Raw genomic sequence first — 27,615 nt, 5'->3', positions numbered from 1 at the left:
GTCTGATTGTCTTAATCTCATGGTTAAATGGTCATCAGAAATAAAGCGCTGTGATCCCCTAAAAATGTAAAGAATAGAATCACTTGTTAAATATTTATTTTTGTCTAGTTTCAACGTCCACTTTAATGTTACTATGCAGAGGGACATTCAGGCTGAAACAGGCACATAACAAACAAACACTCACGGTCAACAACAGACATCAAATAAAGAAGGACAAACAACACGGAACGGTGGGAACATACAGCAAACAGGTAATGTAAACAAAACGCACTGCAAAGACAAACAAATACACATACGTATTGTTACTGCTACCAATAATGCCAATTTTTATGAAACGTATGGATATGATACAGAAATGGACCCATTCAATGTTGGCATGGTGAGCCTGACGATAAAATGAAAATGAAAACATAAAAAAAAATACCATAACACACACCGTAAGGGGATCCAGTACTTTACTTACCTTATTCGAATCATGTGTACATCAGTAGCACCATTACAGAACAGATCACCGCCATATGGCCTTTCTAAGGATCTAACAATATATCACAAAGTCATTTTCATGTTTCTTTTCAAATGGATTTTGTTGTGTATGGTTTATAAGGACAGGATTTGGAATGCCATATTCTGTATGCTGTTGTATAAATTGACAAATCTGAAAATAGAAAAGCCCCAACCAGAGCTTTATCATTGCTTCTTTGTCTTTCTGCTGCGGCTGCTGGGTTTGGCCTCAGCACTGGATTTCGTTGATGGAGGCGTTGCTGTTACAACTTGTGTGTCTGGTGTTTTCATTTTCTCTGCAACATGAACAGAAAAACATTGACTAATAAGCTACAATATATGACTTCATACAATTATCTTATCAAATATCTTTTAAAATGTTTTGAATAGTAGTTGAATAGTTCAAAAGTATTGTTTTCTCACTAATTTCTGGCATGATGTGCTTCTTCTTAAGCTTATGATCTGCACTGACCTCTGTTGGTGACAACTGATCAAACCTTTTCTCATACACAACACTCGTACATGCTTAAATTGTGGTTAGTGAGAAGGGTTTTTATGTGAGCACAGCATGGAAACTGAACTTGAACTGAATCTTCAAAATGTCTACATCTGTCTACATCAAATTTTAGGCCGAGGCAGCAATTAGTACTTTTTCCAGTTTTTCAGTATGTGTTGTAATTAATTTAGCTCTATGATGTAACCTGACCGGGGCCACAGATGAATCAGTCCACTGTGAGCATCTCTGGTGTGCAGACTGCACTCACCCTGTAGCCGTCTCTCTAAGTCCTGGATCTTCACAAGTGCAGCCTGGAGAGCCTCCTCAGCATTCAGAGCTCGCTGCTCAGCACTCTGCACCCTCAACTCTGAATCACTTCATGTGGAGAAATCTGGTTGTATAAATTCTATGCACGGCGTACTTTGCTCAGATTTACTTTGCTTAGATTATGGTTAGTATAAGATTACCAAAAAATATGTTGGAAAAGTCATAAACAGTAAGAAGACATGTTAAGGTGAACTTACTATAGTTCCTGCTGCAGTAGTCCTACTGTAGTTAGATGATCAAAACCTTTCTGTGCTTCCTCTGTAACTGGAGATGGAACAAGCTCCTTAGTCTGACAGAGAGACAGATAGGCAGACAGACAGACACATATAATAATAATTTGGCCAAATTCAGCATGATGTTTCACTCTGATTAAAAAGAGTGATTTGATGTGCTCTCCAGTGGTTCCTTGCTTTAAAAACATGAAAAAGTGTGTGGAGATTCTCTCACCCCACTCAGATGTACGTTACTTTCTCCCAGCATTCTTTGCACAATGCTGCCATCATAACCAATCTGCTTCAGCACTGGATTCTCGCAAACCATGAGCTCCACCTGCTGGACCACAGCAGGACTGCTTATGTCTTAAAAGTTGGATCATAAACTAGATGACGAACATGAAACCTTCATACTCCATACTTTTACATAAACGTTATAAATACCTGACTGATCTCATGTTGTTCTGGTTCATGACATCCAGCAGTGATCTGAAACAAAAGTTTTATAATCATCTTCTTCTTCCTATCAGGATTAAATGTGTGTGTATGTATGTATATAATTAAAGCACAGTTCAAATGATACTGACCTCCTTTGGGTCTGCCTCAGTCTCATCTTTAGCATCGCTGGGCCTTACAGATATTTCTGCAGGTATTTCCTCTTCATTAACCTGTAAATAAACCATGCACATACACAACTATCAGACAGAAAATCACTACGTTTTGATTCTCGCAGAACAGAAGCCGTAGGTGTGTGTTGTATTTTGAGTTGAGCCCTGACCGGAGAGTCCATTCTCTCTGCTAGAGAGACTGCGACATCGCCGCTGAAGTCAGGGCCAGGATGTCTGACAGACAGATCCACAGGTCCACCTTTGACATCTGACAGCAGGATCCTACAGGTCTCCAACCAATCACTGCACTCCCTCTGTCACACACATACACAGACACAACCACAAAGGTTTGGTCCACTCTGTAATATTAGCTTGGCTCCCTCTGGTGGATATTTGTTTTTATGCAAAGCTTGGAAATATGAAAACATTTTTTGACATTTACTTAATTCTCCCCTCCTAAGTTTACCTGCAGATTTGTGCACTCATTCATTTCGCTTTCAGTCTCATTCTGATGTGGGTTCTTCTGAATCTGCTCTTCCAGAATCAGCCGACAAGAGCTGCCGTCAAAAACATTTATCATGAGTGAATCCTAAGGGAAATCATCCGCTGCTCATCCCTTCCCAGTCAGCAGCCATTACTGTGTCAAAGTAAGTTTAAATCTTCAAGAAGTCAAACGTTTGAGCCATCATTCCACCCCAGGTACCTGGTAATATATCTGGAGAAGAATTCCAATTTCTGGGACAGCATCATGGCGTCTTCCTCTAGCTTCTGCAGTGAGACTCTGATATTCATTTCCTGGTCCTGGTCATGTTTCAGGCCCTCGCTGTGGTCAGGCACTATGAGGAGCAGCAGGTCCAGCATCCAGCGAGTCAGGGCCATGTGGATGGAACCCACCTGACAGGAGAAGTGCATTGTTACAATATAGCTGCTTTCTTTAGAGATCAAGTGGCAATCGATGCTTTTGTCCGTTTAACCACATACTGCATTGTGGGATAAAAATGTGCACAGGTAGAAGAGAAATACATGAAGCAGTAAAGGAGGCAGGAGGTACCTGGAATGATTTGGAGCAAATGGGAGAAAAGTTCCACACGAATAACGTTAAGATTTGCTGTAGAGGGAGTTCAGCAAGTGAGGCTGACAGAGGAGTAGAACAGGAGAGAGAGAGAGAGAGAGAGAGAGAGAGAGAGAGAGAGAGAGAGAGAGAGAGAGAGAGAAGATAAGAAATACGAGGTGAGCATTAGCACAAGCATTAGTATTAAAGAGATGGATACCTATTTCCAAATAAGGTTGAAACTAGAGAAAAAATCCCTCAACGTTGCAGTAAAACTTCCCTGTTGATGACATTTTGAGAATAAACAGCAATTTTACGAAGCATTGAGGCAAAAGAATTGTGGGAGGTGAAGGTGAAGGAGGTGATGAAGCATTTTGGTGCTCACCTCATCACAGAGCCTCTGGTCCTCACAGTCAAAGAAGTTCGACTGGCCTGTTACAAACTCCTGCATGCTGCCAAACACATCTTCCATCTTTATGCTGCTTTAATAAACACACACACACACACACACACACACACACACACACACACACGCACACACACAGGTAGGGACAGGATATTTAGACCAACTTGTACAAACAATCCAGTGTACTTAATGTGTTCTTTGAACTTTAGATATTTGAGGCCTCTTCTTCAGGATAACTAGTAATGCTGCTGGATGGATAACTTACCCGAGGTGTGGTTCATTTGTGGACTTTTCCTTCTCTGTCTGCCCACTGGACACATTCTGCAAAGCCTCTTCAGACAAACTTTGCCAAGTGCACAGCGCCTTTTCCAGCTTCAGCCAATCAGAGACGGACATACCGTCTGGACGGCCAATCACTGCCTCCAGCTTGGCGACCCAGACTTCCATCGACTTGACCAGCGCCATGATCTGTCTGTGGATGCCTGAAACAGCGTAGCTGGAGTCAGTTAGTGACACAAACAGCAGTTGTGTGTGAGCTACAAAGTAAAGCAGCGTCCAACAAGTAAGTGAGTGAATGAGAGAAAACTGTATCAGCCTTTACCACTTTCTCCGCTGACTTGAGTGTCCAGCTGGTTGTGCAGCTCAGATACGACCCTGTCTAACTGCATCAGAGAGCGCTGGCCTTCAGGGGCTGAACCGTCTGGAGTCTGATGTCTTCTGAACAGCTGAAGGCCCAGATCCAGCCACCTTTCCTGGAGACGGCATAGCTCGCTCAGCGTCTGTTGGCAGGAAAACAGCTCCTCTCCACTGTAGCGCTCACACTGGAGGGTCAACATCTGCAATTCCATTATTGTATGAGATCAAAAGATCAGACAAAATAAATGACAGTCATGATATAAGCGATAGAGGTGAGCTGCATCAGATACATGTTATTAACCAGACAGATGAAACTGATGAGATAGATGGGTTAATTGATAACATGATAAAGAGGATGAGAGACTGATAAGACAAATCAGAGGAGTCGGGACAGACAGACAGAGAACTGACAGATATGCAGTCTTACATTTGACCACTCCTTCAAATCAGTATGAAGCTCCTCCTCTGGAGCTTTCTCGTACTTCAGGTTGGGACTCCTTGAAAAACAGACACAGCATCAGTAACAGAGTACATACATGATGACATGTTTCCTAATTACAGTATGATCATCTTCTTTAGTAACAGTGTCCTTACATTTTTTGAGCAGTGCAGAAAGCGACCCACTTAGCGATGCCTTCCTGCATGGCCTGGATCTGTTCACGCTGAGAGCACTCAGTCTTCTTCAGTTGGGACATGAAAGCAGTCAGCTGCTCTTTCCAGGCACCAGTAAGCTGCACCATGACATTCATGTCCTCTGTGTCCTATAGCAGGATGTTCACTATCAGTCTGAGGCTAAGTGAATAGCTAGAGATACAGTATTTCTAAAAACTCGTCTGTCAGGTTTAGAACCAGGGTCTTTCAGACAAATGACTTACAGATACATTTTGGATCAGAAAAGAAAGCTACTGCAGAGGTAAGGGAGATGTAGTGGGCTCATTGGTACCTTGGAGGAGAGGAACATGCTGCAGTGCTCTGCTATCTTAGACCAGCTCTGCTCGGTGCTATGCAGCCTGCTGACGAGGCGCAGCTTCTTCATACTGATCACCTGGTAATCACAGAAAAACAAGCTGGAACTAGTGGATACATTTCAACAAGTAAGAGGGACAACCTTTGTTAGTCAGCATATCACTGCACAATCCTATGACCAAACCCAGTATATAACGCTGTTTTTAGCCTCACCCACCTTGAGTGCAAAGCTAAAGGTAAGCTGGCTCCAGCAGTCTCTCTCGTCTGTCAGCTGCTGCAGCTGATCTTCTAGACGGCGCCTTTGAAGCTCATACAGCTCATGATAACCCTGGACCACACTGAGGAGAAGAAGTTAGGCTTAGTTTCATCATTTCTATCACACATAACATTGATGCTGAAGAAGTAAGTTGGGGTGGAGGGTGGGACTGACTCTGAGTTAGTGAAGGCCTGATCAAGTGCTTTTGTCAGCTGCTCCTGAGCCTGAGCTGCCTGCTGGGACACAAAGGCATCATGGTCTCTGATCCCGGACAGTTGCCTGAAGACAGCAGATACAGATGCACAATTAGACACACACATATGCAGACAAATGAGACAAACAACAAATTGACAAATTGCAGAGTTGACATTAAATTTCTATTTGTGAATTGCAGATAATTATTATTTCCAAAACCCCTTTATCTCCACCTAAGCCATCCAATGCCCGGGCCAATGTCTGGCCTACTGCCCTCTGACCCCTTAGTGATCCCAGCCTACGTATTCAGCTGCTGGATGGATGTCTTGATGTGGAGGATCTCTTCAACAAGCCGGCGGTCCAGGGCCCGCTGAGCAAGTGCTTCAGTGTGCAGAGCCTTCAGAGAGCGAGGGATTCGCTCCATCAGGGACTGGTAGCGCTGTCTGGACACAAAAACACAAGGGAATAGAGCTTCCTAACCGGTGTTTAGGCAAGTAGACCAAGTGTAATCTTTTAATCATGAACCACAGCTCAAGAATGTTTTTTCCAGTAGTAGCCGGTGTTTTGCTGACCTGAGTTTGGCGAGCAGCTGTCCTCTCTCAGTGCAGCCCACACTGACCTGCCTGATCAGCTCATGGAACACAATGTTGTAGATGTTCTGCTCCATCTGCACCAGCTCCAGAAGACCTTGCATCTGTAACATATTCCATCACACTCTTTGTGATTGCAGAAATGTCTGCACTCTACAGATCACTACAGCGTCTTAATATGTTGTGTATATGGAAGGGATAATAAGAGTAGTCAGTAATACAGAATGCATTGTGTACATTGTGTGCTTTGTTCAGCTTCCTCCCAGTGTTCTGCCTGATCTATGTTGTTGTTTTGTCCTCCAGGTGTGCACTTCTCAAGTCTCTCCAGCGTGTTTTTCCACAAGCACACAAACAAGGCTGCAGTCATCCGTCGACAGAGCAGAGTGTGTTATTATGGTCTGTGTACCTGGGATAGCTCACTCAGCTGCTCACTCTGCTCATCCACACCTGCCTTCTCCAGCATGTCATCCATTATCCTCATCAACTTGACAACCTCCAGTCTGCCACTGGGCCTCCTGGTTTCACACACAGACACACAATAGTTTGAACCATCTTCTTTCAAATGTATCACAGGTAAAGGTTTATTATAGTGTCTCAGTTTTGCCGATTATAGCTGCCGTCTACAGGGGACTGCATCCTGTTCCCTTCTTAAAGTGTTAACTGTGTTGGTAAGCTGTGCAAAAGTAGGAAAATTATCTCTGGTGGTGGAAGAATGTGAAAGAGAAAGTGTACTTTACTTTACTTTCACCAACACATCTCTCTGAATATTCACATTCCCTTGTTTGTACAGCCGTAGTTTCTGTCAAACCACTGCAACACTTACACAGACTTTAATCTTCTTCATGCTTTATCATTACTGTTCGAATTCAGTCTGTTTCAGCCTTTGTCTGCTGTATTTCAGAGTTACAAAATCTCCCCAGGAGGACCACAGAGTGTTATATTGTGTAAGTTAGATCACCCTCATTTACATTTCAACATCAACTCACAGAGAAGGGAAGGCCCGAAGCTTCTGCTCATCATCCTGCAGCTGCACAGTGAAAGCACTAGGAGAGGAAAAACACAGGGAGTTGACAGAGGAACGTCTAAACTCTAATCCATAAGAGTAAATTAATGAGACCACTTCAACAACATAGAAGAGTTTGAACATTAAAAAAAAGCAGACTCACTCTTCATACAACTCCAGGCCTTGCAGCCCTTTATTTTTAACGATGTGATATTCGTCTGGGATCAGACTCTCAGTGACGCTCAACTCCTGGAAGACACATATTGTGTATTTACAACGAGACACAACAGTAGCACTAACATATTATGATACATTTGACAGAAATGGAAACTTTAGCTGCCAGCTGAGGGATCTTGCCTGTGTATCCATGTTGTCACTCTTGTCAGCCAGCGGTGGGAGACGCCGTGTCTTCTTCTGGGTGGCCATAGTGTCACACAAAAAGGAAATGTCCCTGGATGAACATTGTACCGACACAAAGAGAATACACACATTTACAGTAGTCTGAAGGATATCTGATGATTTCCGGCTTTCGTGCTTATTTCTCGTTGGTCTAACTCTAACTGACCTGCCGGCTCCTGTCCATGACATTGGCTGCTCAAGGAAGTGTTTGTATTTCTTGCGTCCGAGTGGGTGATGCCAGACAGCATCTGGTCGTCTGATTCCACAGTCCTATAGATGACAGAATCATCTTAAGAACATTTGGGTCAGGTGGTTTCAGCCACACACAGAGCTAAAGGTTTACTTTCTGGTTTTTAAACTAATTTCATACCAGGACAAAGTTAAATGAGTTAAGTGACAATTTCATCACAGGTTGCGAGGTTGTGTTGGAATTTGTGTGTTGCCTAGTGGTCGACATAACGTAATGCAGGTTCAAAGAGACTGAAAACAGCTCTCATACATTAATATCGCTTAACTTAACTATACAAATGTACAAATATCTCCATGACAAATACATAATAAAATCCTCTTTATGGACTTCTTCACATCTTTATGTTGTATTAACATGTTCTGTATGTAATTACTGTATGTTTTATACACTTAAATATTGATGATGGGGTGAATATAGCTCCGTGGACTCTTAACAGGTTTGCTTAGTATGTACCTTGTAGTGCTGATGGCCCGGTGAGCTCATGCCACAGACAGTGGAGGTCAGACTGGCCAGCAGCTCCTCTGGGATGACGTCACTGTGGATAGGATGCTTAGGGGTCTCTGCTGGGACGCGAACATTAAGCTCAGGAAGCTCTGACACTGAAGGAAATCAAATCGACACTCAAATAAAGCAGCAGTTATGGCCATGTCGTGCTAAGAATGATGGTATGGACAGACAATGATTGTAGTCCTGACATATTGATATAAACAGACAGGCATGCAAGGTTTGTTTCGGAGCTGCCCGCCTCCGTCAGTGACCGAACTAACTTTACCTCTGCGCTGCTTCGGTCGCTCCGGCCTCGGTGAACTCGCCGCTGGGCTGGACGCAGACATGCTGGACTCAGTAAACAGATTGTTACACTACCGACGTGTCAATGAAACGCTTCATCTACAATAAAAACATTTGTTGGTAAAGCTCGTTTGTTTGCCTAAAATGACCTGTGTCTCTCTGCTTCGTTACCGTTACGCGCCTGTACGCTTCCTGTTGGCGTCGCCATGGAAACGCCACGCGCCTGACCGTCTGCTTCACCGACAGTTATCAGCGATCAACAATAAACCCTTATTTCTCCCAGCAGCGATGTCATATATACAGTATATATACCGTGTAAATTGTCTACCATTGTCTACATTGTATTGTATGTTGTCACTGGAGGCAAAACTGAGCTAATCTGCAGTAAGAGGGCTTGCCTTGCCAAAACAAAGGCCAGTGTATCAACCTGTGGCAGATCGACCAGTGCAGGTGTGCAAGGCATTAAGAAGGGCCAGAATGTGAGGAGGGTATGTTATACAGACATCAATATTTGGAGAATTGGAAGTGAGATAGTAACACAATTGGGGCTTAAATTTACAGCCTATAAAAATTAAAGTACATTTATTAGGACTGTACGTTTCACAAACATAACATTATGGAACATTATGGGCTCCAGCGGGATGTCTAAGGGAATAGGCAGAGATCTTCTAATGTGCTTGGCTTAACAATATGGGGATTTTGTGTTGGGTAAGCTTGGAAATGACACACACAAACGCTTGACACCAGCTTTGATACGGTCTCTCAGTCACAGCGTGTCCTCTCAGCTGTGTCTTTGTGTGTCCTCAGTGTCCTGCCTGGTCTTTAAGGTGACCAACCCAGAGCGGAAAGTGCTGACAGCAAACACAGAACATACGGTACATGAGGGCTGGTGGCAGCTTAGATTTCCTGTTTTGGGTCCTAAACTGTTGCTTCTCCCCTCTAAGTTTAAATTCTGCAACTAGATGATGTTCAAACAGTGGCCGAACTAAAATCCCTTTCAAAAGTAAACAAATACTGTATGCAAAGCTGGAAGCTGCAGTTCTTTGGGTTGGACACGATAGTAAGGTTCTACCCTTTAGAGCTGATGGAAAATGTGACAGCTGGGTGCTCTGGGGACAACACCTGCATCAACCACACCTGAAAGAAACTACACCTGCTTTATTGGAGAATTTTTGGTGATATTAGCTATCCAGGAAATTGATTTTGGAGTGTGTGCAGAACCAATAGCAAGGAGGAAAAGGGAAATAGTTTTACGACACCTGCACTGATGTGACCAGCCTTTGAGAGAGGGAGAGAGAGGGAGAAATGTGCTTGGCCAGCGAAAAAAAGCTGCATCTGGCACTGAAGTGCAGTTTCAGCAGGGATCTGGTGGCATTCACATAAGTTTGGTCTGCTTCACACACACGTATGAGGGCACCTTATCTGGCAGACACACACACACACGCTGATAGTGCTGACAGCGGGAAGCATTGCGGCTGTTCTTGGAGGTGGCCTTACTGAGTACCTTAGAGACTGGTTAGTTAGACATCTCTGTGTCTGTGTGTGTGGCAGTCAGTGACTGATGGTGGGTCCTGGCTGGAGGCTGCACCGGTTCACTCGCGCTGACAGCCAACTGTGCTGCTGCAATGACAGGTAAGCACTTTCTGGGAGTCAACAAAGAACCTGTAGCAAGAGAGGGGGAAGAGAGCGAGAGCGAGAGAGAGAGAGAGAGAGAGAGAGAGAGAGAGAGAGAGAGAGAGAGAGAGAGAGAGCGAGAGAGAGAGAGAGAGAGCGAGAGAGAGAGATGTGTGAGTTATTTCCTGCCTCAGGATATGGAGCTTGTATTATTAGGAATCCATGTTGATTGCTGAGTGTAAAGTTTGCTGACTTGTGAATTTCCCAGACTTGTGTAACATGACAATGTCTCTCTAAGAAGAGAGAGAGAGGGTGTGTGTAAGGCAGGGTTTTCTGTGTTACACAGAGATGCTTGCATCTTGTTGTGTCGTAGCAGCGGCTCACAGTGTCTCTGCAGCTGTTACATCAAGCAGCGCTCCTAACGTAAGTGCTGCTCCTCCATCCATACATTAATGATCAGAGATCACTCACCTGGCTGCTCTGATTCTACTTGATTCTCTGGGTTTGGCTGAGGAGGTCAGAAATCAAAGACCTGTGTGTGTGTGCCAGCATGTGTGTGTGTGAAGATCAAAAGGCCTCAATGGTGAAAGTTAAAAATGAAAGCTCCTGCATCCAAATCTCCTTCTTCGTGTGAATCAGCCATGAAGCTTGTGTGTGTGCATGAACGTGTGTTTGTGTGAGACCTATTTATGGAGGGGAGCTATGTGTGTGTGTATCAGCCAGCATCTCCTATGTGTGTGATCCTCCACAGACGGAGCGTGCTCCATACAGCTCGCGGGTGGCTGCAGTGTTGGCGCCGTGCCTGGTTGGCTTGGCGATAGTGGTGATGCTGGGGCTGGCGCTGGCCGCAGCCAAACTGCGGGAGAGGCGGCAGACGGCGGGAGGTTTCAGTCCGCAGCAGCTTGAGGCTCCTGGTGGTCCAAACCCACCTGCTGAGCTGGGAAATGCAGCCATCAGCACTTTGGCAGCACGCGTGGAGCGTCTGGTGTAATGCAGTCAGGAGAAAGAGAGAGAGAGTGTGTGTGTGTCTGAGAGAGGCTGTAAAAGACAGAAATACCTCATGTATCCTGTATGTGAACATCATCTGGATCACACTTAAACCTCTTTCTCTTTCTCCGTTCCTCCAGTTGACCTCTCGGGGTTTGACCTCTGACCTCTTGGTGCCCATTAGGCTGGTGTCTGTCCTGCTGCTGCTCCCTCGTCTTGACCTCTGTTGGCCTGGTGGCGGCGCTGAAATGCCGCGTCACCTACATCCCGAGCTGGCAGGAGAAGCAGGGGACACACACGAAAATGTGGAGTGTCACACAGCCTCCAGCGGTGGATACACACCTACACACACTTCTTACTTTAATTTTAATGTAATGTGGAAATAGCCGAGTTTAGTGAAAATGTGTTGTTTGATGTTTTTTTGCAACCAATTAACACTTCTTATATCTGTAGCGCCCCTCGTTTTTTGCAGCGCTGCTCTCACTTATTAGAGTAAATAAGTGTAGATGAGTTGATTACATTTGATTGAATTGTGTTAGTAGTTAAAATATAATATTTTCATTATATGGTGTTTATGTGTTTGTTGTTGTTACTTATCTGTTATTAAGTGTAAACAGAGTAAACATGCATACAATTTTAACTTACTGTCATCGTGTGTAAAGAAAATACTGAATTACTACACTGCTGCTTATTCCTCATTGGTCTAACTGACCTGCTGGCTCAAGCAAAGTTGTTTGTTTGTCTGACCCCTAGTGGTGGAAACAACGTACTGCAGGTTCAAAGACAATACAGCACTCAACTATTAATAACTTCATGATATTGTATGCGTAAATGGAGATGTTAGAGGTAGATTGTGCATTGATATTAAATTTATGGGCCTTTTGATAACCTATTTTAGAGTCACCTTTTAGTTTTGAATCATACACATCAATATTTACTGTACATATCTTTGTCAAGCAAAGGTTAAGTTAATATAGCACCACATTTTGGACAATAACAGCAACTTCTGGTAGTTTAGTCCACACTTAATGAGCAGTTCTCACACGTTTCAGCTCTTTTATCAGATATCTTAATGCACTTTAAATTACTTTCAAGATTCTCCTGTGTTTAGCCTGAGGGGTAATCTTTGAATCGCTTTCCCGCGGTTTCCTCCCTTTTTCCTTGTACGTGGAAGGTTTTTGGTTCGTTTTTGTCTTTGGACTGGGTCACCGTGTGTCGTGTGGGCCTGTAGAGACCTTACAGACCGTGTGTGTCAGACCTCCAGTCAGAGTCCAGCTGTTGGCTAGCCGCTACTAGCTGTGTTTGTTTTGGAGCAGCTCGCCTCCGTCAGTGACCGAACTAACTTCACCTCTGCGGTCCTTCGTTCGCTCCGGCCTCGTTGAACTCGCCTCTGGACTGTAGTAAAGAGATGTACACTACCGACATGTTAATGAAACGCTTCGTGTATAATTAAACATTTGTGGGTGAAGCTCGTTTGCTTGCCTAAAATGACATGCGTCTCTGCTTCGCCATTGTCACGCGGCTGTCCAGTTCACTTCCTGGTCGCGTCGCCATGGAAACGCCTCGCGCCTCACCAACAATAAACCCTTATTTCTCCAAGCAGGCATATCTATATACACCCATATACTGTGTGTTTGTGTATTTTATAGACAAACGTTTAAGTATTGTATTTTACTTTTAATACTCGAGTACAATTATTATCCAAAAAATACCCTTGTTACTTTAGTAAAACAAAACAACAGCAGCTAAATGACTTTTTTTTATTGATATCAGGAGCAACAAGGGGAGGTGGTAATACATTTCATCACTGAGAGACAATCCTGTATATCTTTCTATCAAAATTTAAACTGTATTGGTATATTAATGTCCATCTGTGAGGGACATAAATGACTGTCTTTGTAGTGAAATCATGTAGCCCGACTCCCTCCCCTGTAACCCCTTGCTCCCCAGCCTGGTGTTGGTGGGGGGGTGGGCAGCTGCAACGTGCCGCAGCCTTTTCTCCCTGTGTGATGGAGGCTCTTGAGGCTCTTGGGGCTGTGCCAAGCGGAGAAGTGCATCAAGTGGCTCTGGAGTTGACAACAGATGAGACGCTGCAGGCAAGCAGACGCACATGGAGAGATCAACGTCTACTCTGGTTTCTGAACAGCGAGCAGGATGATTTGCTGTCACGATTATGGATTTAATTCATTATCATAATTTTGAATTATTTGCCAGCACCATACTCATCTCTACACTACTTGTGTTTTATGGTAAGTGATTGCTCTTTTTATGCTGTAGCTCTATGATCATCATGTAAAGAGTTGTTTCATATTCTATAATCTTCCCATGCAAAACACATTCTCCCACACTTGCAACCACAGTATTGATCTCCACTGATATAAACAACATTTTTTTTAATCAAACTTCCACTCAGAGGATGTATACAGTGCTGTGGGAGTTTTAATTTTATATCTCCTTTGTGTTGAATCTGGCTGTAGCTATCGTCTTGCATTTTAACTAGCCTATGCTTGGAATTTGACATCATCGGCTTCACTGACACATTTTCTAAGGAGAGGAGCCAAAGTGTACGAATACAGATCCAAGAATGGGGGCAGCGCAGTGTCCTATTGGGGTAGTTGGAGGATGAATAAGTCATGGTACAAAAGGGGGATGTGTACTATATCTTTGTGTCGATACAAAACACAAAATAACATCTTCTCTTATCACCTCTGAAACAAGAACACAGATAGACAGACACCCCAGCATCAGTCTGGAGGAGATGTCAGGTGTCGCACATGTGCCATTCAAGGGCCCCAGATAGGAGGGAACAAAGAGCCATACACATTATTTGCATATGAAAGAACCCTTACATGCTGTGGAGGGGATGTGCAGTTGGCTGGAGCGGTGTAGTTAGATGTGTGGTTGGGCAACAGGCCTGCTTCTGAATCGGCTCGGCCTCTTGGTTATACAGACCAATACTGTCATATTTTTATATTTTTAGCCTGTCTTGTAGGACTGGAACCTATCCTAGGATGCACTGTGTGAGATGCATGTTACCCTGGACATGCTGTCACACAGACTCACACCTGTTGTGATGTATTTCAACTGTAGGAGGAAATTCTATGATGAATGGATGTACGTGTAAACAGTATGTGCACATTTACTCTTCTTCTTATTTTGATGAAAGATGATCCGCTGTTTATCATGGTCATAATATAGTTGATCCTTTGTGTAACAACATGGCCAAAGTGCTCCTGCGGTTACCTCAGATCTCCATGACACCCACTCAAGCACACACACCAACCTCAATCATGCGTTGAAGAGATTTTAACATTTTTAAGCTTCTGCGTCCGTGAAGCTGATTGCCCGCCACCAATGACAGACGAGTTGAAGCCTGAGCACCATGTGTGATTGCTTTTGATTTTGAGTCTGTACTCTAACCTGATTGGGCTCTTCAGTGATGATTACCGTTTGCGATTATCATCTGTGAGTATGTCTGACCTGTGCGTAGATAATGATGTGGCTAGGTTTGAAGCTGGCAGAGGCACAATGACATCAGTTTTGAGTCCATCATGTAAAACTCTTAAAAATCTCCAAATGACGCAGTATCCTTTCAGCATCCATGTATGCCGTGCATTATGAGGATCAGTCCCGCTTTTGATAGTCCCATTGTTTCTGTCTGGAGTGCGGGAAGTTTGAGATGCCTTTGTGGCAGAATTTTGTCTTTTATGGCTTCTTGCATAGAGCAGCACACGTGTAGGAAGCACGTCCGGAGGTGTGCATGATACTGACAAAGGATTCGAGAGTTAGGAAGTGTGAGGAAGCTGCAATAGTTACTGAGAAAGTTTGGTTTTTGAGGCTTTACTTTAAATTGTCCCAAAAATGTCCTGCATGAATATGAACAGATTAAGTCATGTCCAGATTCTACAGTATGTTGTTACTGAGCTGATCCTCTAATTAGAATGTGGCGCGTGTGGACTGAGAAGAGGCCTTAAGTGTCATTAATACTCTGCTGATTAAGATTAGACACACACACGCTAATGAATAAATGCCTTAAATGACTGACTTCTTTCGGATGCAGTCACCATGGAAATATGTTGAAATGCTGAGGCCGAACCGTGGTATTTGTTACCATGGAATCTAGCTGTGGTGCTTTGAGAGGCTAGGAATTTATAGATTTTAGAAGTGATGGCAGTTTGTTTTTATGAAGCCAGACAGAAATAGAGCTTAATGCCAGACATGACCAAAAGAAAAGCATGCTGAGTGCATGAATGAGAGGATTTATATTGTTTAGTCTCCAAAGTTTGAATGAGCCCACATTCTCCTCAAACTTGACCCTAACCCTAAAGATTAGATTGTATTAAGTGTAGTTGTATAATCATGTAGCTTCTTGAGGAGTTTGATCTGCTGATGGAACTTTGCAGCTTTCGTGCTCCAATTATTTGTATATGTCTTGGATCTATCTGAATGCAAGCCACCAAGCCACTAATGCAAATAAACCGCACCAAACTATATTTATGTTGTCTCACAGGTGCATCTGCTGACAATCTGCTTCCAACGGCAGACCGATGTTCACCAAACCCATGCCAAAACCGGGCAATATGCCGGAGTCACGGCGATGGCGATGGCTACAAGTGTTTCTGCGTGCCGGGTTTCCAGGGCGTTCACTGTCAGATTGACGTGAACGAGTGCGCTTCACAACCGTGCAAGAATGGAGCCTCCTGTGAGGACAGAGTGGGCAGGTATGCCTGTCTGTGCTCACCCGGGTTCACTGGTGAGTGGGAAGCACACTGTCGGATCTCTCAAGAGCCTTTTAGGGTTGAGAAAATAAGCATAATTTATGGATCTACTGCTAAGATGTTTAGGGAATCTTGATGAGGACCTTCTGTCCTCATCAAGAAACCAGGAAACAGGAAACCATGAGTGAGGTGATGTTATATTATATTTACATTTACATTTTTACCATTTTGTGAGATGATAGAAGATTTTTACCACAAAAATACAAGAAGACATATACTGTAAATGTGTTTATCCATTGTAAGGTACTTCAGTTCTCCACACATGCTCACATGAAAGCTCGATTCATTTCTGCCCCTCACTCTGCATGCCGACCCCTGACCTCTGTAGGACTTTGATGTTCACAGGCGCCACCTGCGAGGTCGAGATTGGCAAGTGTCAATCACAGCCATGTCTCAATGGCGGACGTTGCCATGACGACATCAGTGGCTTCAGTTGCACCTGCCCGCCCGGTTTCCAAGGACACCAGTGTGAAAGCAACATTGATGAGTGCCAAGCACAGCCGTGCCAGAACGGGGCTGTGTGTATAGACGGGGTGAATGAGTAAGTAGCCAGAAGTAGAGAGCCAAATTCAGACATTCAAAAGAGAAAATCATCACTGCCAAGTCCAGAAATGTAGAAGAGTTTGGTATGGCTGTTATATTCAATTGTAAACGACATTGGGGGGAAAAAAAGGAAGAAATACCTTATAAAATTCAATTCTGATGGATAGAATCTCTGAATCCTAAATGTGTTTTTGATATAATTTCAGATTTAGCTGCGACTGCTCTCGCACAGCCTTCACAGGCACACACTGTGACACCCCAGGTCCTGCATGCCGGTCTGAACCCTGTCTCAACGGCGCCCTCTGTCAGGACAATCAGGAGAACTACACCTGCCAGTGCTGGCCAGGTAGAGAGAAAGAGACTGTTTCCACAAAAATAAAAATCAGTAAAATAAAACAGTAAATATCAATAGCAATTGACAGCCCTTGTTCATCATGACAACACACAGATAATTATGAAAGCCAAGGAAAATTTTAAGCAATGTTTTGTTCTTAAATTACATTACAAAAAAGCCTAAAGTGCATCTTAGTACTTTCTCTCATTTAGATCTGGCATTTGCAAATGTACAAATGTATAACCTATAAACAGGCACACCTAAAAGGTCACCCAAATCTTGTTTCCAAGGTTTTGAAGGGCGTCAGTGTGAAATGGACTTGGGTGAATGTGGCAGCAGCCCCTGCATGCACGGAGGCCGCTGCATTGAGAGATCCTGGCAGGCTCAGTATGGCGCCGAGCCTCTGCTGCCTGCACACTATGACCACCGACACGCCGCCGGCTTCGTCTGCAGCTGTCCTCCAGGAACCACAGGTGATCCATTCTCATTAAGCAACTGTGCTGTTACACAGGTGTCCAGTAGAGCGGGCAGTGCATCATGTTTGTTCTGGGGACTGTTGTTCTGCTGATCACTAATCATACATATTCAAACAAGTGACAGTACTCAAACACGTGGGATCTGTTCTGTATTCCACTGGCTGATTTATTGTGCTTCCTGGATTCACACACACACACACACACAACACCAATAAACTTAACGAGGGAAGGTGTTTGCTCAGGGGAACGATCAGGTTATGATTGGTGCATTCTGCCATCTGCCCAAATACAGAGAAACTGCTTTATTTACATTCAGGAATCGATTTGATTTATTTTGCATGTACAAAACAGAAAGGAAGGCAAGAAACTACAATAATAATCAATAAATTACATAAAAACTGCAAGGAGAATCATGAAGTCAAGGCCAAGACTTATAACATGGAATAATATCCCACAGCTAAAAAAGGTCATGGTGAAAACTCCAACATTCCTGCTTGTATAACCCCTTAATCTATCACTGGAGCTAAAGGCTGTGAGCTGTTGTCCTGCTGAGAATGTGCTGAAAATTGCCGCTTGCTGTGGTCCTGACTCAGTAAGGTGGCCAAATAGCATTAGTTTAATCCTCCTGGGATCTGGCTTTGCCGGTCTGCTGACTGGAGGCATTCAGTTCCTACATGGCTGTGGTAAAGTATAGCCTTTCTCTGGCCTACACGCATGACGGGATTCACTACACAGGAAACAATATGTTGCATTTAGATACGTGTCGGGCTTTTTGGGGGAAATAGTGGCTGGCATGATGAGGACACGCGTACCGTGGCTTTGGAGCATTCTGTTACTCGGGACAGGTAACATCACAACACTAATATCTATTAATAGAAATGTATTTGTTTGTTCATTTTACACATCATTTGTTATTCACTGAACAAATTGCAATGAAGCAGCAATCAACCCTGTATTTTCTATTATTTGTAAGCTTTATGTGAGAATAAGCTTCAGATTTTAGCTTTCTAAATTAATGTCTATAACTTAACACAAATAGTTTGAGGATAACCGTCAGTATAGATGAATTGAACGCATTGAACTGTGTTTGTCAGTCACCTGATCCCTAATCGGACTGGATACCAATTTGTTGTTTGTTGTACCCAAGTAAACTGGGCACAAGTCCAATGTTTGCTGGCCATGATAATTAACTCAGGTCACATCACAGCACAGCACAAGTGTGAGCAGAATTACTACAACATGACCATCATTTGTACATCCAAACAGCAACTGTGTTTGAAGAATGTAGTCACAAAGTGATGAAGGATTTGTGATTATTCTGATGATGTCATTCTTTCATTTGCTCACAGGCTCCCTCTGCCAGGATGTGATCGACCTGTGCCACCCTGATCCATGTCAGAACGGGGGCTGGTGTGAGAGCCGTGTGGGAAGCTACGTTTGCCACTGCCTCAAACAAAGTGAGGGTGGCGCTCTGTACGGAGGCATGAACTGCGATGTGAGGCTGGTGGGCTGCGCGGGCCACGAGTGCCAGAACCAAGGCTCCTGCTCCCCCTTCCTGATGGACGGGGTCCAGGGCTACACCTGCTCCTGCTCAGCTGGGTACACCGGTCCCCTCTGCCTGACCTCCACCATTCTCTCCTTTAAACGCAGCGGCTACCTGCTGCTGCAGAATCCCATGGTGGAAGCGGAGGCCTTTTACAACATCAGCCTGAGCTTCAGAACCATTCTGCCCAGGGTGGCGTTATTCCAGAGGAAAGGCAGCGGGCCGATTTTGAGTCTGGAGCTGGAGGGAGGGCGGCTTACTCTGAAACTGAGAGGAGAGGAAGTGGATGCTGGGGCTGAGATGACCTCTAGCCAGACTCTGGAGCTTCCACACAATGTCACAGATGGAGAGTGGCATGCAGTGGAGGCTGTGCTCGGAAACCACATGCTCAGTCTCAAACTCTTGGATGATACTGGGAGTTGTGAAAATGTGGAGTGTGAAAAGCTGCCCACTGTCAAAAGCTCCTTCAGTGGCCTGGTGTCACCCCTTCAGTACACTTTCATTGGAGGGGCGTTCAAGGACTCCAGCAGCCCCTCTGAGGACTCTCTCCTCCCAGGATTCATTGGCTGCATGAGGGACGTGTTTGTGGACTCGCAGCTCATTGTCCCGGAGGAATTGCTGAGTGACTCTGCGGTGAATGTGTCTCCTGGCTGCAGTCACAGCGACCACTGCTTGGACGAGCCTTGCCAAAATAGAGGCCAGTGTATCAACCTGTGGCGGAGCTACCAGTGCACGTGTCCAAGGCCTTATGAAGGGCCGGAATGTGAGGACGGTATGTTACACCTATACACTCACTGACATCAATATTTGGAGTCATCGGAAGTGAGATAGTATCACAACAAGTGGGGCTTCATCATCAAGCTTTTTTGTGGTGATTTATGCAATCAAAATTATTGATTTTGCTGCAGTCATTTTCAGAATTTTTCTAAATTAATCAATTGCAAACGATCTACTGGGTGATTAAATAATGTCCTAATGGGTCACGTAAGTTAGAGGAGAAGCGTTGAGAGGCCATGGTAAAGGAAATAGGCAGAGATCCTCTTATGTGACTGGATTAACAATACCAGGATCAAGCTCGTAACAATACAGGGTCATGCTTGGAAATTAGGCACACAAACCTTTGACCACAGAAAACTGTGGTCAGAAAGGGAATGGTGGTGATTAAGACATAACCACAGTCTTAATTCTTCTGTTTCAGTCTGTTTTCCTATCAAAGGTATCCTCTATCAAAGCAGATCCATCTTCATCTCCATCGCTTTGTCCTTTTGTCTCTCTTTCTTCTGTGTTTAGAACACGTGACTGCACGCTTCGGGAATGAAGACTCTCACAGTTATGCTGCGTTCACTGTCACTGAGGATCTGGGTCCCGACCTGACCATCTCCTTCTTCCTGCGTACACGGAAGGACACTGGACTCCTGCTGGTGCTCGCCAACAGCGATCAGTACCTGCACATGTGGCTGGAGGACGGCTTGGTCAAAGTTCAGCTCAACAACTCTGAGACCCTAATGGGCGAGAGAGTGATCAACGATGGGGAAATCCACTTCGTCCATGTAGAAGTAGCGGAGGAGCACATGACATTAAACATCTCAGGCCAGAAACCGGGCTATGTGGAGGTGAGGACAGTTTATATCCAAGCAGGTGATGTCGCCTACGTGGGAGGTCTGCTGGACACGAGGACAACGTCAGCACTCGGTGGATACTTTAAAGGATGCATCCAGGATCTGAGGATCAACGACAGGAGGCTGCAGTTCTTCCAGTTGGACACCAAAGTGAGCTCCTACCCTTTAGAGCTGATGGAAAACGTGACTGCTGGGTGCTCCGGGGACAACACCTGCAGCGTGAGTGGACAACTGGCACGGTCAAAGATGGATATGAAAGTATTCCCATGTGGTTTTGTGTAGATAGTAGTACAACAAAATGAAGTATTTAATCAAAGTCAGTCCCTCTGTTGATTTCTGCCCCTCAGAGGAACCCTTGTCTAAACGGAGGAATGTGCTTCTCCATATGGGACGACTTCGTCTGCACCTGCCCGACCAGCACAGCAGGGCGGCGCTGTGAGGATGTGAGGTGGTGTGAGCTGTCGCCGTGCCCCTCAGAGGCAGAGTGCAGGCTGCTGCATCAGGGATACGAATGTAAGTGAAGCCTTTTGGTAGAGTTAGAGTCGATCCTATCAGTGATGCAAATGTTAGTATTTACCACGATCCACAGATTGTGTTGTAAACCAAAAGCATCCTAATAGTAGTTGTTTTTGTTGTTTACATCTCATATAAATTGTCTAATCTCTGACCTTCTTTGTGGAATTGTTCACTCTTGTGTTTAGCCTCCATGTCACTGAGTATTATGATGTGTTTGCTTCCACACTGGCCTCAGCTTGACATGCCAGTGCAGTATAAACTCCTTGAAGCAGGATTGGATTGGGGCCAGTTTATCCTTTTTTGCAGGGATTAGTAATGATTTGCAGTGCGCTCCATCTGTCCTGTAAACGAGCCTGTGTTCAGTGATTAGGATCAGGATCACACACCTGCTCTACACTCGTCTCTCACATCAACATCACTACTCTGTAAATAGCCTTTAGTTTCATGAAATGTAACCTTTAATGTAGTCTTTAATTGTATATAATGCTAACCTTTATATTTATCTTTATGTATTGTAATTTCCTGCGATGAGAGGTGAATGTACAAACACTGTGACAATTCAGTGGAAGCCATCATGGTTCAGCTTGTTGTTGTATTCCGAAAATTGTTAACCGATATTTCCTGCCCCCCCCTCCTCCTCCTCCAGGCTACGCCAACGCAACTTTCTTGAATGGCAGCGGCGTGTTGTCCTACCAGGGAAACGGCAACATATACCGTAACCTGACCGACCTCTCCCTGACCCTGCGCACGTGGAAGCAGCATGCCACTATCCTACAAGCAGAGCAGGGCTCAGCCTTCATCTCGCTTTTTATTCTGGAGGGTTTGCTCTTCATCGAGTTCCACAGCATCACCGTACAACACGGAGGTGAGGGAGAGGAGGGTTCGTCCATCGTCAGATTAAGCAGCCGCAGGACTGTCAGCGACGGCGAGTGGCACAGCGTTCACCTGTTCATGGCAGAGCCGTGGCGACAAACCTCCCGTTGGATTCTGGTGATGGACGAGGAGGTAGAGGAAGCCGACACTTCTACCAGCCTGGGGCGCAACCTGGATTTCCTCAGGCAGGGAGTGGACATCCTGCTGGGCGGCCTGGGCTTTAACGCTCCCTGGACATTTACTGGGTGTCTGGGCACGGTGGAGCTGGGTGGCATCGCCCTGCCTTTCTTCAGCTCCTCTGAGGTGAACCTCCCTCGCCTGCAGGAGGAGCAGTTCATCCGGACTTCTGTGTTGGCGCCGCTCAGTGGCTGCAGCGGCGCCCCCGTGTGTCAGCCCAACCCCTGCCTGAACGGAGGGGAGTGCCTGGACCTCTTTAATATGTATAACTGCAGCTGTGCAGAGGGCTGGGCCGGGCGCCACTGCGACACCTTCGCCAACACCTGCGCCTCCAGTCCCTGTGTTCACGGCAACTGCAGCATGAACGGGCTGACGCATGAATGCACCTGTGAGTTTGGTTACACAGGGCTGGACTGTGAGAAGAGGGTGGACATGTGTGAAAAGCACCTGTGTGCCCACGGAGGCACCTGCCTGCACGGGCCCGACACGTACGCATGCCTCTGTGCAGAGAACTACACCGGACCCTACTGCAAGTAAGCTCACAGGAACACACAATACAACACAATACATTACAGTTCAGTTACAGTATAATTGTCCAGGCTCCTCTGCACTAGTAAGCAAACATAAAACACACAAATAAATGCTTCAATGTGCACAGACAGAGATCCCACAGTGTAAATGTTTCCATATCTGCGCCTGTGTTCGGCTTCTCCGCCCTGCCTGCACCGAGCGCCTTAGATGCTGCGTTTCTATTCTAGTGTCAGCCTGAGAGGCCTCAGTCTGCCGCCGCGTCTCAAAGTCTTCCTGCTTTTCCTTTCCCCTGTCATCTGCCGCCTGCCTCGGAGAACAATCAGGGCGACGCCTCCAACCATTTATCCCCATAAACACAACCTTGGATTTGTTTCCGTTTCACAAACATTTGCGTCAGTGGCAGTGAGCGAGCCAGCAGACACGCTGCTCCTCTGCCTTTGTGAGGAACATCTATGCTGTAAAGTTTGTATCAAAATGACTTTTTGTCTGTGGTTGTTTCTCCTTTTTTTTTTTCTTCTTTCAGTGAGCGAGTTGAAGAAATTCCGTGGTACATTGTTGTCAGAAAAGTGTAAGTTAATCTTTGTGTCTTTCTCAGATGTTTGTTTGTTGTAAGATGTGCGTCTCTCACTTGTTGTGTAGGATATAATCTATCTCCAACGGTGTGCAATAGAAAATAAACAAAGCTAAACTCAGCACATAAAACATCATTTTAGAGCTCAAAACGACTGATGACATCTATGTGTTTGTTTCAAAATGACAAATTCTGCACTGAACTGAAGATTATAACACAAGAGGCCAAGCAGAAATGTTTGTCTCTGTCACTCCTGCCCGTGCGATCATGCGTCCTGCTGCTGAAGAGGTGCAGAGGTCTTTAATCTCATTATCCCTCTCGCCCTCATAAGCCTCTCTGACTGTGGAGAACAACGAGAGGCTGAACAAAACAAGCTCTCTATCCTGCTGCTCTATTCTCTTCCAGCACATTGAAAGATGACAAAATTCCACCGCACGCGACCCACAAAACAGCCAAACACCTGCAGGCTCCGGCACAAACCATCAGAGAGGAGAGTGCAAACCTCCGCCAAGGCTGAGCAAGCCTGGACAAAGATGATTTCTGCATCTGTCTAAGAATCATGAATCAGCATCATTCCAGTCATTTCATCAAGATGCTTATCCAGACTAGAGCAAAGAGCTGGAGTATGGAGTGTAAATGAAGAGATTGATATCTTTCTAATCTTACTGACACTCTGTCCCTCCATCAGACGGCCTAAGCTTCCTGTTTCTGTGTGCGGCGACACCAACACAAACTACACCTGTTTCAATGGTGGCAACTGCACAGACAGACAGTTCTCCTGTGACTGTCGGCCCGGCTTCATTGGACACCGGTACAGCAGAATAACACACATAAACCCGGAAACGCTAAAGTAAACGTTAAAATGCACAACTCCCCCTTATCCATCTCTGCTTCCCAATGTCCGCAGGTGCGAGCAGGAGGTGGACGAGTGTGTCTCCAACCCCTGTCTGAACGGAGGCTACTGCCGCAACCTCATCAACAAGTTCGTCTGCATTTGTGAGATGAGCTTCGCCGGAGATCTTTGCCAGATGGACGTAAGCGACATTTACTTTTACGTGGCCATGATGCTGTGGCAGAACCTCTTTCAGCTGCTCTCCTACCTCTGCATCAGGCTGGACGACGAGCCAGAGGTGGAGTGGGGAGACAACTTATGATTGTGTGATGGTGTGTGTGATGGTGTGTGTGTGTGTGTGTGATGGTGTGTGTGTGTGTGTGTGTGTGTGTGTGTGTGTGTGTGTGTGTGTGTGTGTGTGTTTTCCAGCTAAGAGGTTGTGGTTCTGGAAGTTATTGCCTTATTAGACTCAAATCGAAGCTCTAACCTGCATGTAAATGTCCTGAATGTTGCAGTAAGAAAGTCTAAACGTCTCTGTTGTGATTGTCTAAGTGTCTCTGTGCTTCGTCCTGTTATCTCATATATTTTCAGTGTAGTCCTCTCTGGACACCATGGCGTGTTCAATGTCTCCTTTGCTCTCAGACCTCCTTCATGTCATCTTCTTCATGTCCGTCAGTCTCTCAGCCTTGTTGTGTCTGTATTCCTCCTAACGTCTTCTTCCTCTGCATGACTGTCAGTCTTCCATTGTGTTCTGTCCTCATGTCTCTACTTTTGTCTTTGTTGTTCAAATAAAAAAAAAAACTTTCTAACAGCTTTCATCTGTCGCCTGTCCTCCTTTCATCTCTGCCTTCTCTAGTTTCTCTTCCTCCGCCACACTTCACTTGGTTTCATTTCCCGATTCTTACATCGGCTCATATCAGGACAATGCAGCAGCACTAATTTGCTCTTTTCTCTATGCTGGTTTTGACACTGTTTGGGTCTGTGTGTGGTGTGTGTGTGTATGTGAGAGAGAGAGAGAGAGAGAGAGAGAGAGAGAGAGAGGGAGAGAGAGAGAGGGAGAGAGAGAGAGATAGAGAGAGAGAGAGAGAGAGAGAGAGAGAGAGAGAGAGAGAGAGAGAGCATGCAAAAGTCAGGTGACTAGTGCAGCACCAAACATAGATACCTAATCCCTCTTAACAAGATGCATTGTGGGTGTTGCCTAGAATTACCCTACACACGTGCACACACACACACACACACACACACACACACACACACACACACACACAAACACACACACAAGCCCATACAGTGCAGCAGCATGTGTTTTTATATTGAACATAACTGTCATACACATATTGGCAAACGTTCCCTCACTCCTACACCTGCCTTCTCTTACCTCTCATATTTTCCCAGTATGTGTGTATGTGTGTGTGTGTGTGTGTGTGTGTGTGTGTGTGTGTGTGCAGCCCTAATAGCAAGGAAAAAGGCGCCTGCACTGATGTGACCAGCCTTTGAGAGAGGGAGAGAGAGGGAGAAATGTGCTTTGCCAGCGAAAAAAAAGCTGCATCTGGCACTGAAGTGCAGTTTCAGCAGGGATCTGGTGGCATTCACATAAGTTTGGTCTGCTTCACACACACGTATGAGGGCACCTTATCTGGCAGACACACACACACACACACTCACATACACATTCACACACACACGCTGATAGTGCTGACAGCGGGAAGCATTGCGGCTGTTCTTGGAGGTGGCCTTACCGGGTACCTTAGAGACTGGTTAGTTAGACATCTCTGCGTCTGTGTGTGTGGCAGTCAGTGACTGATGGTGGGTCCTGGCTGGAGGCTGCACCGGTTCACTCGTGTCACACTTGCCCTGACAGCCAACTGTGCTGCTGCAATGACAGGTAAGCACTTTCTGGGAGTCAACAAAGAATCTGTAGCGAGACGAGAGAGCGAGAGAGCGAGAGAGCGAGAGAGAGAGAGAGAGAGCGAGAGAGAGAGAGAGAGAGAGAGAGATGTGTGAGTTATTTCCTGCCTCAGGATATGGAGCTTGTATTATTAGGAATCCATGTTGATTGCTGAGTGTAAAGTTTGCTGACTTGTGAATTTCCCAGACTTGTGTAACATGACAATGTCTCTCTAAGAAGAGAGAGAGAGAGTGTGTGTAAGGCAGGGTTTTCTGTGTTACACAGAGATGCTTGCATCTTGTTGTGTCGTAGCAGCGGCTCACAGTGTCTCTGCAGCTGTTACATCAAGCAGCGCTCCTAACGTAAGTGCTGCTCCTCCATCCATACATTAATGATCAGAGATCACTCACCTGGCTGCTCTGATTCTACTTGATTCTCTGGGTTTGGCTGAGGAGGTCAGAAATCAAAGACCTGTGTGTGTGTGCCAGCATGTGTGTGTGTGAAGATCAAAAGGCCTCAATGGTGAAAGTTAAAAATGAAAGCTCCTGCATCCAAATCTCACAATATATGTAAATCAGCCATGCAGCGTGTGTGTGTGTGCAAGTGTGGGTTTGTGTGAGACCTATTTTTGGAGCGTAGCCGTTTGTGTGTGTGTGTATCAGCCAGCATCTCCTGTGTGTGTGATCCTCCACAGACGGAGCGTGCTCCATACAGCTCGCGGGTGGCTGCGGTGTTGGCGCAGTGCCTGGTTGGCTTGGCGATAGTGGTGATGCTAGGGCTGGCGCTGGCCGCAGCCAAACTGCGGGAGAGGCGGCAGACGGCGGGAGGTTTCAGTCCGCAGCAGCTTGAGGCTCCTGGTGGTCCAAACCCACCTGCTGAGCTGGGAAATGCAGCCATCAGCACTTTGGCAGCACGCGTGGAGCGTCTGGTGTAATGCAGTCAGGAGGAAGAGAGAGTGTGTGTGTGTGTGTCTGAGAGAGGCTGTAAAAGACAGAAATACCTCATGTATCCTGTGTGTGAACATCATCTGCATCACACTTAACCCTCTCTCCCTCTATCTCTGTCCCTCCAGTTGACCTCTCGGGGTTTGAACTCTGACCTCTTGGTGTCCATCAGCCTGGTGTCTGTGGTGCTGCTGCTGGCTCTTGTCTTGGCCTCTGTTGGCCTGGTGGTGGCGCTGAACCGCCGGGCCACCCACGGCGCCTACAGCCCCAGCCGGCAGGAGAAGGAGGGGTCTCGCGTGGAGATGTGGAGCATCACACAGCCTCCACCTATGGAGAGACTCATATGACACACACACACATAATGCACGCTAATCTGAGCTGACTGATAAAACACACACACAGACAGAGCTTTACAATAATCAACCTGGTTTGCTTTTATATTCAGTACATGCACTGCAAAACCTCAATTAAATGGGTCTTGTATCTTATAACTGATCCAGTGAAAATGATTCAAACAGAATGGGTCCATTTATTCTGTCTCTTACTCAGAGAAAATGTCCTTTCTATTTTTGTGTATTCCATGTGAGTAACCCAAGCATTGCCTGTATGTATTTATTTTTCATAGTAGTGGCTGTGCACAAATAGAGACAAGGTGGAGTAAGGGCTCATGGGACTTATAATGGGAAAGGTACCTGTTATTTCAT

General features: G+C 45.5%; 2 protein-coding genes across 2 annotated transcripts; one reads left to right on the top strand and one right to left on the bottom strand.

Annotated features, from left to right (window-relative positions):
* Positions 1 to 110: 110 nt before the first annotated feature.
* Positions 111 to 9,721, bottom strand: axdnd1 (axonemal dynein light chain domain containing 1). The gene is made up of 26 exons (XM_076151325.1): positions 8,669 to 9,721; positions 8,350 to 8,495; positions 7,813 to 7,916; positions 7,605 to 7,698; positions 7,411 to 7,496; positions 7,231 to 7,287; positions 6,651 to 6,759; positions 6,227 to 6,348; positions 5,957 to 6,097; positions 5,634 to 5,738; positions 5,421 to 5,541; positions 5,181 to 5,282; positions 4,832 to 4,998; positions 4,665 to 4,734; positions 4,203 to 4,437; positions 3,867 to 4,083; positions 3,581 to 3,674; positions 2,848 to 3,038; positions 2,611 to 2,701; positions 2,315 to 2,458; positions 2,124 to 2,204; positions 1,981 to 2,025; positions 1,772 to 1,876; positions 1,522 to 1,613; positions 1,266 to 1,372; positions 111 to 797 (listed from the first exon to the last, which is right to left on the bottom strand). The coding sequence occupies exons 1-26, from the start codon at positions 8,727 to 8,729 to the stop codon at positions 688 to 690; spliced, it is 2,997 nt and encodes a 998-aa protein (XP_076007440.1). The 5' UTR covers positions 8,730 to 9,721; the 3' UTR covers positions 111 to 687.
* A 3,574-nt stretch (positions 9,722 to 13,295) lies between these two features.
* crb1 (crumbs cell polarity complex component 1) lies at positions 13,296 to 27,258 on the top strand. The gene is given in 14 exon segments (XM_076151223.1): positions 13,296 to 13,385; positions 13,388 to 13,535; positions 15,797 to 16,039; positions 16,410 to 16,605; positions 16,814 to 16,953; positions 17,232 to 17,414; positions 18,767 to 19,732; positions 20,251 to 20,798; positions 20,927 to 21,092; positions 21,742 to 22,678; positions 23,200 to 23,244; positions 23,936 to 24,058; positions 24,155 to 24,281; positions 27,040 to 27,258. Coding segments are annotated over 14 exon segments (4,131 nt in total).
* The last annotated feature ends 357 nt before the right edge of the window (positions 27,259 to 27,615 follow it).

This window comes from Genypterus blacodes, unplaced genomic scaffold (assembly GCF_046128005.1).
Source record: "Genypterus blacodes isolate CSIRO-AG114 ecotype Tasmania unplaced genomic scaffold, CSIRO-AGI_Gbla_v1 ptg000054l_1, whole genome shotgun sequence".
Classification (NCBI taxonomy): domain Eukaryota; kingdom Metazoa; phylum Chordata; class Actinopteri; order Ophidiiformes; family Ophidiidae; genus Genypterus; species Genypterus blacodes.
The sequence above is the reverse complement of the archived record's forward strand: the minus strand, read 5'-3'. Positions and strand labels throughout refer to the sequence as shown.

Excerpts from the sequence above, each read along its gene's own strand:
- axdnd1 (XM_076151325.1), bottom strand. The coding sequence starts at position 8,729 with ATGTCTGCGTCCAGCCCAGCGGCGAGTTCACCGAGGCCGGAGCGACCG. Across the intron at positions 6,760-7,230 it reads CTTCGGGCCTTCCCTTCTCT|GAGGCCCAGTGGCAGACTGG; the intron begins GTGAGTTGATGT and ends GTGTGAAACCAG. Across the intron at positions 2,205-2,314 it reads CAGAGAGAATGGACTCTCCG|GTTAATGAAGAGGAAATACC; the intron begins GTCAGGGCTCAA and ends GTTTATTTACAG.